Source organism: Topomyia yanbarensis, chromosome 3, assembly GCF_030247195.1.
Source record: "Topomyia yanbarensis strain Yona2022 chromosome 3, ASM3024719v1, whole genome shotgun sequence".
In the NCBI taxonomy this organism is placed as follows: domain Eukaryota; kingdom Metazoa; phylum Arthropoda; class Insecta; order Diptera; family Culicidae; genus Topomyia; species Topomyia yanbarensis.
In genome coordinates this window covers 54581473-54596458 of record NC_080672.1, presented here as the reverse complement: position 1 = coordinate 54596458, position 14986 = coordinate 54581473, and the positions used below count along the sequence as shown (strand labels likewise).

Below are 14986 nucleotides of genomic sequence, written 5' to 3'. Positions count from 1 at the left end.
TAGTAATAAGCCTCCCATTTTGGTTTAAACGCAAGGACAATTTTCAAAAAACATAATTTGATTGATTAGTTTAACTCATTTCGATACAGATCTTTCATTAGGGCCTAAGTCGCAATGTACTCAAATGGAGAAAAATCAGTTTCAATATTCGGCAATGCTTTCCTAAATGTAGTAGGTATAAATTACTTTATGATCATGTTTTTCCCTAAAGCATCCTTGGTTAAACCTTATAACAATATAACAAAGAATTTGACTGCTATGTGTTTTTAGTGGGTAGAAATTAAAAGAATGGTTACGCCCAATTTACATTCCAGTCGTGATTTCGCCCTTCAGCAATCGCCATTTGCGAGAGGGCTAAACTGTGAACATGATGGAAGGGCGCGGTAAATGGGCTAAACTGACTCTGTCTTGCTGGGTAGGGCTGGGTAAATAGGCGAGCTTGACAGGATATTTTTAATAGGGCTCAGCAAATGGGCGCATAGAAACCCAATGCAAATGAAAGGGTGCGTGCATCTTTACTTCAAATTTCATGACAATATTGAAATATTTGAATATTTATGTGCAAGCACCACCAAGTATACAAGATCACAGTGAATAATAACCGTTCGCCTCCGGTTTGTCAAAAAAAGTTAGTTTATTTAAATGAGAAGAAGGGCCTAAGTCGTAAACTCGAAGAAAATGTATGTTTCGCCGTTTTGTTTTCTTTAATTATAAATAGATCTATAAACCATTTTTAATAATTTTCGCCTAAATATTGTAGTATTTTAGTCGCATAAGGGCATGTTCAGGAGCGTTTTATTTTGTATAGGAGTTTCAAAGTAGAACTGGAACTGAAACATTCACATCCCCAGCAGGGCGTTTTGTTTTATAATTTCGAACAGTTTTGTTTTATAATTTAAAACTGTTATACGATGCCGTTCTATTTGTTGCTGATTTTAAAACACGTTTAGAACTGTGTTTTAAATACATGAAGAGTACTCAGCACAGACACTTACACCCGATAGGCTGGGGAAAAATAAATTTTAATGCAGTAGCGCTTAAGGCATGGCGGGACATGAATTTTAAACTGAATAGTACACCCGCTAAAACTGCTGCTGGGGACAGCAAGTTCTAGTTTTAAAATTTTCAGTTTTATATTATAGAACTGTCAAAATTATGCATCTATAACTGAAACACTCCTGAACATGCCCTAATGCCATGATAGCGAAAACGCAGTTTGTTTACATTTGCGATTTAAGCCCTAATGAAAGATCTATGTCGATTTAACCTACACGCAACCGTAAAATAACCTACAGAATAAGTTCTTTTAACTTAAATTTAGGTATTTTTGAGCTGTGCGTCGCTTTCGCACTTATTAGTGTTGTCAAAAACAAAACGAGAGATTCGACTCAGTCGAGGTCTTCCGTGCAGTAAGGTACTTTTAAGTTGTTTGAAGTATACTCAAAATAAGGTAAATTCAACTTAAATTTAAGTAAATTAAACTCAAGGTTGAGTTATTATTTTTGCCGTAGTTAAATGGAAACTACCTTCAACACGGTTTACCTAATTTTGCCTTCCTGCACGATACCACGAGATTGAGTCAAAAGTACTGAATTTTAGGTAGTTTTTCGGTGGCGTGTAGGCGATCACTACCCCGGTGTTCTTCAATGAAAAACGACATTAGGGCATGTTCAGGAGCGTTTTATTTTGTATAGGAGTTTCAAAATAGAACTGGAACTGAAACATTCACATCCTCAGCAGAGCGTTTTGTTTTATAATTTCGAACAGTTTTGTTTTAAAATTTAAAACTGGTATACGACGGCGTTCTATTTGTTGCTGATTTTAAAACACGTTTAGAACTGCGCTTTAAATACATGGAGAGTACTCAGCACAGACACTTAGACTCGATATACCGGGGAAAAATAAATTTGAATGCAGCAACGCTAAAGGCACCGCGAGACATAAATTTTAAACTGAATGGAACACCCGCGAAAACTGCTGCTGGGGACAGCAAGATCTAGTTTTAAAATTTTCAGTTTTTTAATATACACTGATAAAATCAAGTACCCATTAATGCGTAGAAAACTACTCATTTTCAATAAAAGTGGAATAACCCATTAAATGGGTAAAGCGTTTGTACCCATAAATGAGTACAGACCTTGTACGTCAACCTGGGTATGTTTCACCCATTATTTTTCGCAGAACTGTTACAACAAAATGCGTAAAAAATACCCGTTCATGAAATTCACGCCAGAATGAAAAATATTGTCAATAGATTTTTTTCTGAATTAAAAAAAACGTAAAATAACATTCATTTCACATTATTGTTTCCTTATAAAAGTATAGAAATCTAGATAGAAATCCTATTCTAATAATACTTAACAAAATAAAACCGCCAGCTGGTTATATTTTTGATGGCTGGATCTTTCTAAAAATGCCGAACTGGCGCATATTTTCAACATCCTCAGTAGTCTAAACAGACGTTGTTTTCGGAGCATTGCCGAAATGTTCCGTTTCCGCCACGGACTCCGATGCTGGGCGATAATTTGCAGGTTCCACTACGATCCTTAGTTTGCAGGTTAACTCGCTTGAAATAATGCTTAAGGATTTTTCACCCATTATCAAGATCAATATACCCATTGACATTACCTCATCGCGTAGTTGGATAAAAAGTACTCATTGTTAGAAACAAAAAATACCCATTTTTTGACAGCTCGAATAACTTCCGAAAATGGGCAATTTGAATACATAAAATGGGTAGTTTTTTTTTACCGTGTAGAACTGTCAAAATTATGAATCTAGAAATGAACATGCCCTTCACACATAAAATCCATTACTTACCAGTAGGTAATTTTAATTTGCTGTCCTTATTTCACCGCCGGAAAACAAGCGAGAGGGAATGATTTTTTTTACTCAAAATTAATGGGATAAAGTTTAGTCGACTTTGGGGAATATCTCATTATTTTTGGGTAAATTTGGACTCCCTCTCTTTCGTTTTTCGTTGGAGGTACTCCGGAGCAAACAGGGAGAAAATCGTTCCTGTACTATCATCTTCTCTTTTTTCTTCTTCTGGTGGCAAACCGGAGTGAAAAGGAGCGAGAATTTTTTTGCTCCGGAGCAACAGGGAGTAACTTCCATGTACTGGAACCAGCCCGGGGACAACTTGACAGCTCCCATATATTGAACTCCTAAGCGAATTTTGTGGTGATTTGGTGATGTCATGGCGGCTCGAATGGAACAAAATTTAAAAAAGGCACATCCCATCTATTATTTTCTATATCTGTAAAAAATGAACAATTTAAGCATTTCTATCACCAAATTTATTTCGCTCTTCAAATTAGAAACTGTCCATACCTTAACAGAAACATAGATTCCATTTTGGATCTACAAAATCCAAGAAAAATAAATTGATTTTCAGGAATACAAGAAAATGGCTTTCAAAATCGAGCCACTTCCACTTATATTGAAATTTCCGAAAATCTTCGGGATCGAACCAACATGAAATCCTCCGGTAGACGCCGTTCAATTAGTTTTCTGTCGGGCTGGAACTGAGTAATATGCGAAATGAATTCTGAAGGGATCAGTACCAAAACCATCGCAAAATCTTTTGGAAAGAATTATTGCAAAAGTCGAACAAAACTCTGGCAAGAGTCGAACATAATTGTATATTCCTGGCAATATTCTTGCTAAAACCGGGCACTACCGATTTGCTGCCAGAATTCTGGTAAAAGCGCATAAATTCTATCCAAAACCAATTTTGCTAACTGTGTAGAAAATCCTACATATTTCGTTTATATTCCCAAACGAAATTCTAGAATTCTTGACGTTCTTAATTAATTTGAAATAAGATGTCATATGTTCACGAATTGTTAGGCTTGGTGATTTACTTTCATTGGCCAAAATGATTTTCATTCATATTTCTCGGGCAAAAAGCACAAACGATTTACCGATTACACACTTCACACAACAATAAAACAAAAAAACAACGACTTCCAGTTAAATTTATAATAAGATTTATGTACCTTGCTAACAGTTTTCAGTACAGACACTTTATATAACACACTAGCGGAGAGAAAAACAGTAAAACTAGCAACCATGGATGTAAACTGGCATCACGGAAGCTCCCATAAGCTTTGCATGGGCTTCCTCTTGCACTTCCCCTACAAAAACACTTCGCTAGTCTGTGTATAAAGTGTCTGTAGTTTCCAGTTAGGGATAAAATTCTCAAATAATTGTTTTTTTTATCCACATTTTGGAATACGCTTTTTCTAAATGTTGTTCTTGCTGCATTGACGGCGTTCATAACACACGTAACGAAACACGCTTTTCTCTTGAAACAATTTCGTTTCGTTGTTCGTGGTACTCGTACGGAGAAGGCATACTAGCGCCACCATCAAATTAGTGGTACATATATGAAACAAGCACTATCTGTCAAGGTGTCCCCGGGCGACTGGAACAAACCGAAGACTCCATATCAAGAAGACTGATATCTCTTTCCTTCCCCTATACAAACGAGAAGCGACAGAGGTTACAGCGCCTCTATTGGAAGAAGGGAGGAAGCTTTATGTAAAAATGTATATGTGTGTGTGCATCACTATGGAAAGTACCACCTTTACCCGCAAGTGGCGTTGCTGTTACTGTCTCCGGATTCTGGACAGAGTTGCCAGTCTTCTTGATATGGAGTCTTCGAACAAACCTAATGTTTCTACCTCCTATGACGACATCTTGACGCTCACTCTACTCACTGTGATGTTTAGTCGATGAGCATTTATAATGATAATCTGGATATAAACAAAGCAGCGATTTACTCGTTATTCTAGCAAAAAAAAATATTTTATATTATTCTCCAGTAATCGATGAAATAAGATTTCAATTCTTTATCGTGATGGCAGAAATAAATTCTACGCAATCAGCTCGGAGGAAATATCTCAGCATGGCCGTATCATCGGAATTGTTGGAACATGAATTTGAGAGTGCCGATAGGGAATGTGTTGAAACGCTCACGGAGATGATGCAAAGTTGTAAGTATTGTTATTGATTATCAAATAATCATCGCGCATTAGTTTAATCATTACTATGAAATGAAGGAAGTGAAACCATTGCTCCTGTTACAGTCATTGTCGAACTGGGTCAGTCTGCCCGTAACTATTGTGAGCTAGCCGGGCGCACCCAACCTGTAATCGGAGACATTGTAATTGCGCTCATAAACATGGGAATTCCTGTGAAAGGTTTAGAATCTTACGCCAGGAAAGACGGCCGTCAAGTTTTGCCTCAGCCACAACAGGCCCAGGCTCAAAAACAACTCAGTATTCTGCAGGCTGGTCAAAAAAACTCGCATCCATCACACATACCCAACTATCTACCAGCGCTGCCGGATCCGCACGCGTATATCAGAACACCGGTCTTCTCTTGCAACGCTCGACATTAATGCTCACTATTACTAACTTTACTTCATTTTAGACTTACAAACAACCAGTAACCGAGTACGAAGCTATCCGCGAAAAGGCAGCCTCGCAGAAGCGGGATGTCGAGAAAGCGCTCACCAGGTTTCTTGCTAAAACTAGCGACGTACACAGTTTGTTCGATAACGAAGACAACCCGATGTTTCCGCTCATTGCCTGCAAACCATCATTCCCACCGTATCTGCAGGCATTAAATCCAACAGATCAGATTTTCGACTTTGAAGAGTTGGAATACTACTACCAGGTGGCCAATCGGAAGGAAGATCCGGCCGACAGTAAGGATGCCGATGACGACGACGACGATGGTGATGATGAAGACAAGAAAGATGACAAGGATAACGACGAGAAGGATACGGAATCGGGCAGAGGAGAATCGAATAATGGTAGCGGTGGTGGTGGAGGCAAAACCGGTGGAGAAGCTAAAATGGGTCCTCCGACAGTGACGGTTTCCACGGCCAGCGGCAACATTACGACTGCGCAGATAAACTTGACTAACAACAGTCCAACGATTGACAATCCGTATCTTCGGGCGGCAACTATTCCGAGAAAGGTGAAAAGTGAAACTGGCTCGGGGGTGTTTTAGTTTTGGTAGTGTTTTCAAGCGAAGCATGAATAAATTAATATTTTAAACTGAACTTATTCAAATATTGTGCCTTATATTTTAAGATCTACCCGACAGCCGTAGTTAAGAGTAATGTGGTAAGCTGCCAGGATTCAATTCAAATGAGCTCTGAAGTTGCAATTTGTCGTAACAATCGAATTGTGTTACCGTAAAATCAATCTTTGTGCATGGATTTCTTTCTTCCTTTTAATAGCAATTAGTCAACGATTTTCAACTTTATTTCAATCATATCTAATGCGTTTATATTTACAAATTTTATTCTCTAATAAAATAATAATGGACTTAAATAAACACTTCTATTTCTAGATGATCGTGTGAGTGCCGATACCTGTCTCAGGTTTATTTTATTACTAAATAAATTGAGCATGGTTCATAGAGTTAACCGAATAGAGCAGTACTGCTTCACTTAGCAATGTACCGATCCAGGTTGTCCCAGTTACACGAGTAGTCGATTTGCAGCAGGCCCTTCTTGCTAAGACTGAAATGTTGCGGAGTGTAACAAACGTTAGCATTGGTAGCCGCTATCGAAACTGCTGTGGAAGAATCAACCGGTACGGGTGGTGCTACCACTAGAGTTGGAGCCATGCTAACCTGACTGGGACGTCGGGCCATGCTCATGCTGACCACGCTCATGCTCCGGGAGCGCCTGCGCATCGGACTTTGACGACTGGGGGCGTACAGTGGCACATGTTCCACTTCCTGGCGGGCACACTCGAAGCAATCATTCAGCGTGTAGTAATTTCCACCGCCACTGATGCTCGGCGGAACGGTCGACGCTTCCAGCAGGGGCATATGATGGGACGGAATGGGCGGTGGTAGCGGCATATAGCAGCAGCTCGGTTCATAGTAGTCGTACGATGGAGGGCCTGGGAATTCGAGCTGTGGTAATGGTTTGGGTAGAACGATCGGGCGCCGGTTGCTGGCGCTCTTGCCGAAACCAGGAGTGTGCAGTCGCAGTGCGGACATGGGACTGTCGCATGAGCTCGGCTGTTCGGTTGAGGATGTTTCCAGATCTGTGAACGATAAAGCATTTATGTGCTTTAGTACATACGAAGTACTGATGATGTAGACGAATTATCGATATGAGAACTAGAACTCTCGACTATTTATAATTTCCGCTCGGAAGGAAACAGGTTAACTAATAGCATCAAATTTATTGCCAATGACCGTTACGTAATGTAGCATTGTCTTAATGTGAACTAACTCCGACTTGGATCCGCAAACGAAAACGGCGTATAATCAGTTGTACTTTTTAATACCAACATAAAACCAAGGAAGCACAAGCGAAAGTCGTAACAAATCAATTGCCCAAATTGCAACATTTAGTTGATCAATTATTTATTACTCCATCACTTAAATAAAAGACTTTTTCAATAGTCTTTTATTTAAGTGATGGAGTAATGAATAATTGATTAACTAAATGTTGCAATTTGGGCAATTGATCTGTGACGACATAACCGTTATTGCCAAACTTGACAATTTGCCACAAGCTTTCGCTCAAGCAGAAATAATTCAATCGTTCAGTGTATAATAGGTATTACTGTGAAGGTAATTGGAAAACAAATTGCAGAATGATCGACAAAAGACCACCGCCCAGAGACAACAATTTTTCCACCTGTATCTTGGTCTTAAACACACAGATTTAACACGTGATTGATCATGCACAGCCTAAACCTTATTTCATGCACAGAAGTATGAAATAAAATAACATGAATAGATCAAATGTTGAGCGCTACTTGTTTCATGCTCCATATGATGGGTCATTCCGCACGAAGTAACCCAGGTATCTGTAATAGCCATTCACGGATTTGAATGGTATATAGGAACTATATTTTGATTCAGATTCAGAGGAATTCGTGGGTCAATATATAATAATCAAAATTTTTAGGTCGATTGAAATTGGCCGACGGAAGCACCGCTGTTTTTAAAAATAATCAAAAAGGGAATTATGGCAACCCTGCTCGTGATGCAGCCGCTATTTTTTTGCATCCGCGAAAATTTTCGATAGTAATATGTTTCTCGTTTTTTTTTTTTGAATACCAGAGTGTCAATTACACGGTTTCAAGTTTCTGTAACGGTATAAACCAAAGTTCAAAGCAAAACGGACTCTTTTCGTCGCAAATCGGTTTTACGAATAAAGTTCGATTGAACATAACCTTAAAGTACAACAACCGACCGCGTCACTTTCTTCCATCGTGAATCCGACTTCCAAAAGGACCTATTCTGTCTGTTGGAGTTTCACTGTATGGCGAATACGCATCCCATCAAATAATAGTGCGTATAAAACCAAAATATAATCAATGCAATCCTTTGACATATCAACTCGACATCAGTTGATCCAGTCTGTAACGTAACTTCTATTGATAAAAGAAGGCAAAGGGATACAGTGTGATTTATTTCATCGTTACTATTATGCATAGGACATTGTGTAAATGTTTTGAAATAATTCTTCTGACCATTCCAACTCGACAATATTTCAGCTCGAATTCCTACATATTATAGTCCCCTCCCTCATCCCTCACTACGCCCTTTTGCTCAACTACCCACGCTAATGAAATTGAGCTAAGGCTTTTGAATAATTCATCCAAACATTCTATTTATTTGTTGGCATACTGCAGGAAGAATTGTAGTCTGTAGAATTAAAAATGCTAAAATTTCCATACAATTTTCAAACGCAATGCGCTACGCTGGGTCAAAACTAATCGACCCCAAATTTTGCACAGTTGTGCTGTGCTGAAAAACGATCAATTTGCCCCACCCTAATATACAGTCCTGTATAAAAACTCCTTCCCGTGGCAAACGTGGAGATGCAGAGGTATACACGGTCTCTATAACAACGTTTGTTACACTAACATTTCTTTCCTTCCCCGATGACTGTAAGAACGTGGCCGGCACCGTTATTGAAATTTAAAAGTATAGAACTCTCGAAACGTACACATTGAGCTCCTAGGCCTCATTCGTTGATTCTCTGTGCAATTTCGCTTGGTCTGGTCAGTCACGGAGTAGCAACTACGAATTGTACGGTCATCATGCTCATGCTCATGCAATTTAGAACACATTTAATGACCTTCGCATCTTTTAGATACCATGCTGATACCGATTTATATGGGAATTTCATGCGTGACCGCACTCTTCAGCTCCTAACTCCGGAACCGTTGTACCTTTCATTTGAGACTAAGTTTGATAAAATCGGTTTGGTCATCTCCAGTAACCGATGTGCATTTTGTTGGTCACATACATACATACTTTTACGGTCGCGGTTGTCGGTGACCGAGATCCATGTCTGACGAATAAAACACGCGACGTATTGTACAAAATAACGAATTAAAATTTATTAAACATTAAAGACTAACCGCATTGCACGCGGTCTCGTACTAACTAACTAACAGGTTATGTGTTTCCGCTGTTCTAGCATCGACGGGTGACAGCTGCACTGCCACCAGTGAGCTCAGCGGTAGTGTTGGTGAGTAGTTGGTAGGGATGTCCATTTCTCCCCAACATCTCCCTCCTCAATACAGCTGGTAGGGATCAAACCGAATCGGCGGTCTTCTAGAGCGAGAAGAGCGACGAGGCTCCCGGACAGCTGTAGGGGTTTCATTGGCTGATAGGAACTCTGATGACGATGACGGTACAGAGCTTGAACTGGAGGATGATGACGAAGATGCTGATGACGTATCTGCTTTTGGAGACACCCACACTCGCGCGGGTGCTTCGGATGGCGCTGCAGGCTGCAACGGTGTGGTCTGCTCGGATGATACTCCAAGCACGGTTGACGGTGATTCGGCGGTTACTGACAAAAGCACAGGTAGTGGCGATGACGTGGTGATATCGCTTGCACTGGTATGCGATCTAGACAGATTACACGCCTTCAGCAAAATGTCCAACGGCAACTTAACATCGCTCTTAACTGGCTTCGCTGACGGCTTGTCACCAATGGCACGAGTTCGTAGTTGGTTGAGATGTTAACGAATCATGCGCTTATCTTCCACCCACACGTTGAACATAAAACGCCCAATCGATTCCAAAACAACTCCGGGTGTCCATCTGCACTGGTTGTTAGAGTAAACCTTCGCATATACACAATCACCATTTTTGAATCTCCGGTGAATCTTTGCTTCTATAGTGGATTCAACGGCCGGAACGGTTGACGGACGCAGCAAGTCTAGGCTGGTGCGAATCTTGCGCCCAAACATTGCTTCCGATGGCGATTTACCTTCCGGTGTAGCTGGATTCGGCGTTGTTCGGTAGGTTATCAGAAATATGCCTAATACTTTCTGGATGGCTCCTTTCCCCTCTCTAATTTTCTTCACTGATCTTTTAAAGGTGTCCACAAATCTTTCCGCTTGCCCGTTTGATTGTGGGTGATACGGTGCTGTAGTAATGTGGTTGACACCATTCTCTAAGCAGAACTTGTCGAATTCGGCACTGGCGAACTGTGGACCATTGTCGCTAACCAATGTTTCAGGCATACCGAGACGGGCAAACAAGCTGCGAAGCATGTTGATGGTAGTGAAAGCAGTAGTTGATTTGGTTTTGACTATTTCAACCCACTTGGAGTAGGCATCGACGCTCAGTAGAAAATATTCTCCTTCAATCGGTCCAGAATAGTCTATGTGCACACGCTCCCACGGATATGTTGGTTTTGGCCACGACAGCGGTGCGGACGTTGGTGGGCTTTTAGCTACTGCTGCGCAATGATGGCAGGAACTGACGTAAGCCACGATGTCATCCAGCGACGGCCAGTAGACATAGCTACACGCAATTGCTTTCATACGCTGCATTCCTGGATGACCTTGGTGAAGATGATGCAGACAACGCTTTCGGAAACTCGACGGGATCATCAGTCGCTCACCGAACATGATGCAACCTTGTACGGTCGATAGGGAATCTCGGCGATCGTAGAAGCATTTGATCTCTCGGCGTGTGATAGTGGATTTTGATCGGGGCCAACCTTCTTGGATGAAGCGGTAGATTTTTTCGAGATCTGGATCATAATGTGTTGCATGTTGAATCATCTTGAAGCTGAGTGGGAGCGCATCGATTGAACTTGTTGCTAGAGCCATGACGTCCTTTTCCAGCACATCGCTAGCCACCACAAAGTCCTCTTCCGGCTTAACATGATGCTCAATCAACCGCGACAATACATCTGTATTTCCGAATTTATCTGTGTTGACGTAGACGATTTTGAAGTCATACATCAGCAACTGTAACGCCCAGCGTTGTAATCGATTAGCTGTGTAGAAGGGAATTCCTTTTTTCGATCCGAAGCAACGGAGCATGATGCGTCTGCAACGTAAATTTTCGACCGAAAACCATTTTATGGAATTTGGTTACGGCGAATATTATCGCAAGTCCCTCGCGATCTGGTTGGCTGTATGCTTGCTCAGCTGATGTTAATGCTCTGGATGCATGCTGGACAACTTTGATAGATCCGTCCGGGAATTTGTGGCTTATCGTGGAACCGACTCCGATGGAAGATTCATCCGCCGAAACGATGATTTCGTGTGCCGGATTATAGTGCGTAAGTAGCAAATCGGATGACAAAATATTTTTGAAGTTCTCGAAGGCTTGTGACATTCGGACGACCAGACGAACTTCTTTCCATTCTTGAGCAGCTCATCGAGTGGATACCTAATAGTTCGCATGCTAGGGACAAACTTGCCATAATTAATTGCCCCTAGGAAAGAACGCACTCCTGAAACGTCCGTTGGAGCTGGCATGTCACGGATCGCTTTTATTTTGGCCGGATCCGGACGTAGGCCATGTTTATCGATAAGGTGACCAACGTATTTGATTTGCTGCCGGCCAAACGAACACTTCTCCGCCTTGATGGTGAATCCATATTTGTGTAGTCGACGGAGAACTTTCACAAGATTTTTTTCCTCTTGGTCTACACCACCAATTAAGACATCGTCGAGATAGCCTGACGTGGCCTCCAATCCCGCTAGCATGGTGTCCACTAGCTGCTGAAACGCGCCAGGCGCTGCTTTAACTCCCGGCGGAAGTCGGTTGTATCTGTAGAGCTCCTTATGCGTATTGATAGTGAGCATTTCTCGGGATTCCTCATGCACCTCAACCTGTAGAAATGCGTCAGAGAGATCAATTTGACTAAATACCTTACAATTTGTCAGTTTGGCGAAGATGTCTTGCGGCAGCGGGAGAGGATACTGGTGCGGCTGTAGTGCGTCGTTTAACCCTATTGAATAATCACCGCAAATCCTCACTGCTCCGTTTGCTTTTCTCACGACCGATAGCGCCTACTCAGTACGGATTCCGATGTGCCATACAAGCACTTCAACTTACTTACGGTTTCCGCAAAATTGACATCCTTTGGAAGCTTTGGAAGAATGTAGCTAGTGTAGCGTTCGTGTTCCATCGGTCCTATCTTACGGAGGAGTAAACGCACTTTCGCCTCGTCATCAAGACGAACTGCATCCTTAGCAAACAAATCCTCATAACGAACAAACCAACCAGCAAAAGTGACGTTCGCATCCGGCTCATATCGAAACTCCTGTACGTTGCTTGCGAGAGAGTCTAATATTTGCTCCGGATTCGATGTTGATTGTTGGCTCATCGACGACAGCATTGTTTGAAAGAATACTTGCTGCTGCTGTCCAGCTCCGCTGGAAAAAGTGAAAACATTGTCCAACAAACTCGTTTTGCTGCTGGGTCTGCTGATGGGAATTCGGCGGGAAACGAGGTTGTCCTGATGGAAGCAACGGAGGACGGAGAATCGGATTCGATGACTGCTGCTGATGCACACCCGCCGGTGGAAAATGATTCTGAGCTGCTGGATCTTGCTGCTGCCCATTGCCCATGCCCCATCGCAATTGATTGGGGATGCGACCGATCACCCCCGGTAGGCGAATTGTTGCCTTCCATTCTTCTCCTCTTCCTTGCGGGAGACACTTTCCTCGCAGGTTTAATTAAATTTTCACCTTTCTCGTCGCCACTTTTACGGTCGCGGTTGTCGGTGACCGAGATACATGTCTGACGAATCAAACACGCGACGTAATGTACAAAATAACGAATTAAAATTTATTAAACATTAGACTAACCGCATTGCACGCGGTCTCGTACTAACTAACTAACAGGTTATGTGTTTTCGCTGTTCTAGCATCGACGGGTGACAGCTGCACTGCCACCAGTGAGCTCAGCGGTAGTGTTGGTGAGTAGTTGGTAGGGATGTCCATTTCTCCCCAACACATACATACACACATACGCTTGGCGAAGGGACCAACAGAGTGATATCTTTTTTTTTTTTTTATTTCAATTATAGAGGTTTTAACCTTAAGGTCATTCGCCTCTTCGGGTTAGAAAAATCTCTTAGGAAAAATTTCTAACCCTATGTGCGGGGTCGGGACTCGAACCCAGGTGCGCTGCGTACAAGGCAATCGATTTACCAATACGCTACGCCCACTCCCAGAGTGATATCTGCCTACCGCACGGTATCACACGATGCATCCTGCGTGATAGCGAGCATGATGCCAGTCGGGCTGGTCATTCGGGAAGATGAGGAGTGCTTTGAGCTACGTGGAAATAGGGGAGCCCGCGAGCGCACCAGGGCGACCTCGGTCGCCAGATGGCAGCGTGAGTGGGACAACTCCTCGAAAGGTAGGTGGACTCACCGGCTGATACCTAGCATATCGAGCTGGGTGGGAAGACCCCATGGGGAAGTTCACTTCCACCTGACACAATTCCTGTCAGGCCATGGCTGTTTCCGTCAGTACCTCCACAGGTTCGGGCACGCGGAGGTCCCAGTCTGCCCGGACTGCCCAGGTGTAGATGAAACTGCCGAACACATACTGTTCGTATGTCATCGGTTCGACGTCGAAAGAAGAGTAATGCTTGACGTCTGTGGCTGGGACACAACCCCTGATACCCTTATTCAGCGGATGTGTCAATCGGTGGAGAAGTGGAACGCAGTCTAGGCTGCTACCATCCAGATTGCCAGTAGGCTACAGGTAATCTGGCGAACCGAGCAACAGACGACGGGCACGGCTAACTAGTGATTGGTTAGCTGGAGCGAAAAAGGCCAAGCGCAAAATAAGAGAGTGAATGGTCTGTTCATGCCGAGGCAGGTTGGCGCAGCGAATGGCAACCGCGTAAGGGGTAAACCCAGCCACCCCAAAGCAAGACAGAAGAGTGAGTGTATAGGCGTATAAGTGGACTGCCTCATGCCAAGACGGGAGGGTCGTAGTGTAGTATGTTGGAACTAAGCTATCGATGCCTCATGGCGTGGCAGAGGAGTGAAAGGGTGAGTATCCAAGTCAGTCTCACACTGCATGTTAAGGGTGAGCATAAAAGTCAGCCTCACAGGTTGGTAGAGGCTAGCACAAAAGTCAGCCTAGCAAGGAATGAAAAAGGTGAGCACACAAGTCAGCCTCGCATGGTATGTCAGAAGTGGGGCCTAAGAAAAATGTCCCACATGGGATGCCAGGGGGAGTGACAAAGGTACAATAGAGTGGCACGATTGAGAGTGAATCAGGTGATCACCTCACCCTGAGCACCCAAGTCAGCCTCACATGGTATGGGTAGGGCGAGCACAAAAGTAAGCCTAGCAAGGAACCCCGTGCGGTAGATTGGACCCTACCAATAGCACGTGTACTGGGCTAGGACATAAAGGTCTTCTCCATTGTAAAAAAAAGGGACCAACAAGAAGCCACAAATCGGGTTTCGAGAGAAATTCCGCCGCCGGGAAACACTCCGACTGTGTAGACTAGGTCCACCGCCCGGGACCAGTGGAGTAGTACGTGAAGTAGCACCCAGTTTGGGTCGTCGGGCGCCTGTGAACCGGACGTCAAGCTTCACCGGGATCGCCAGACCGATCGCGATACCCTACCGGGTAGCTCGTGAGTAGGCTAGATCCACCGCCGCACAGAAAAAAATGTTGGTGAAAATAAGAGTTTTTCGCTCTTAGCAA

At 42.9% G+C, this 14986-nt stretch overlaps 2 protein-coding genes across 5 annotated transcripts in view; one reads left to right on the top strand and one right to left on the bottom strand.

Annotated features, from left to right (window-relative positions):
- The first annotated feature begins 4717 nt into the window (after positions 1–4717).
- LOC131688846 (transcription initiation factor TFIID subunit 8-like) lies at positions 4718–6076 on the top strand. The gene is made up of 3 exons (XM_058973417.1): positions 4718–5000; positions 5094–5380; positions 5440–6076. Exons 1-3 carry the CDS (start codon positions 4865–4867, stop codon positions 6022–6024), a joined length of 1008 nt encoding a protein of 335 aa, XP_058829400.1. The 5' UTR covers positions 4718–4864; the 3' UTR covers positions 6025–6076.
- A 187-nt stretch (positions 6077–6263) lies between these two features.
- LOC131688845 (nucleoprotein TPR-like) overlaps positions 6264–14986 on the bottom strand; it is a 71259-nt gene continuing 62536 nt past the window's right edge. For all 4 annotated transcript variants that reach the window (XM_058973412.1, XM_058973414.1, XM_058973413.1 and 1 more), the window contains exon 5: positions 6264–7076. In XM_058973412.1, the coding sequence (XP_058829395.1) occupies positions 6466–7076 (611 nt within the window). In that variant the 3' untranslated portion in view covers positions 6264–6465. The remainder of the gene's footprint in view (positions 7077–14986) is intronic.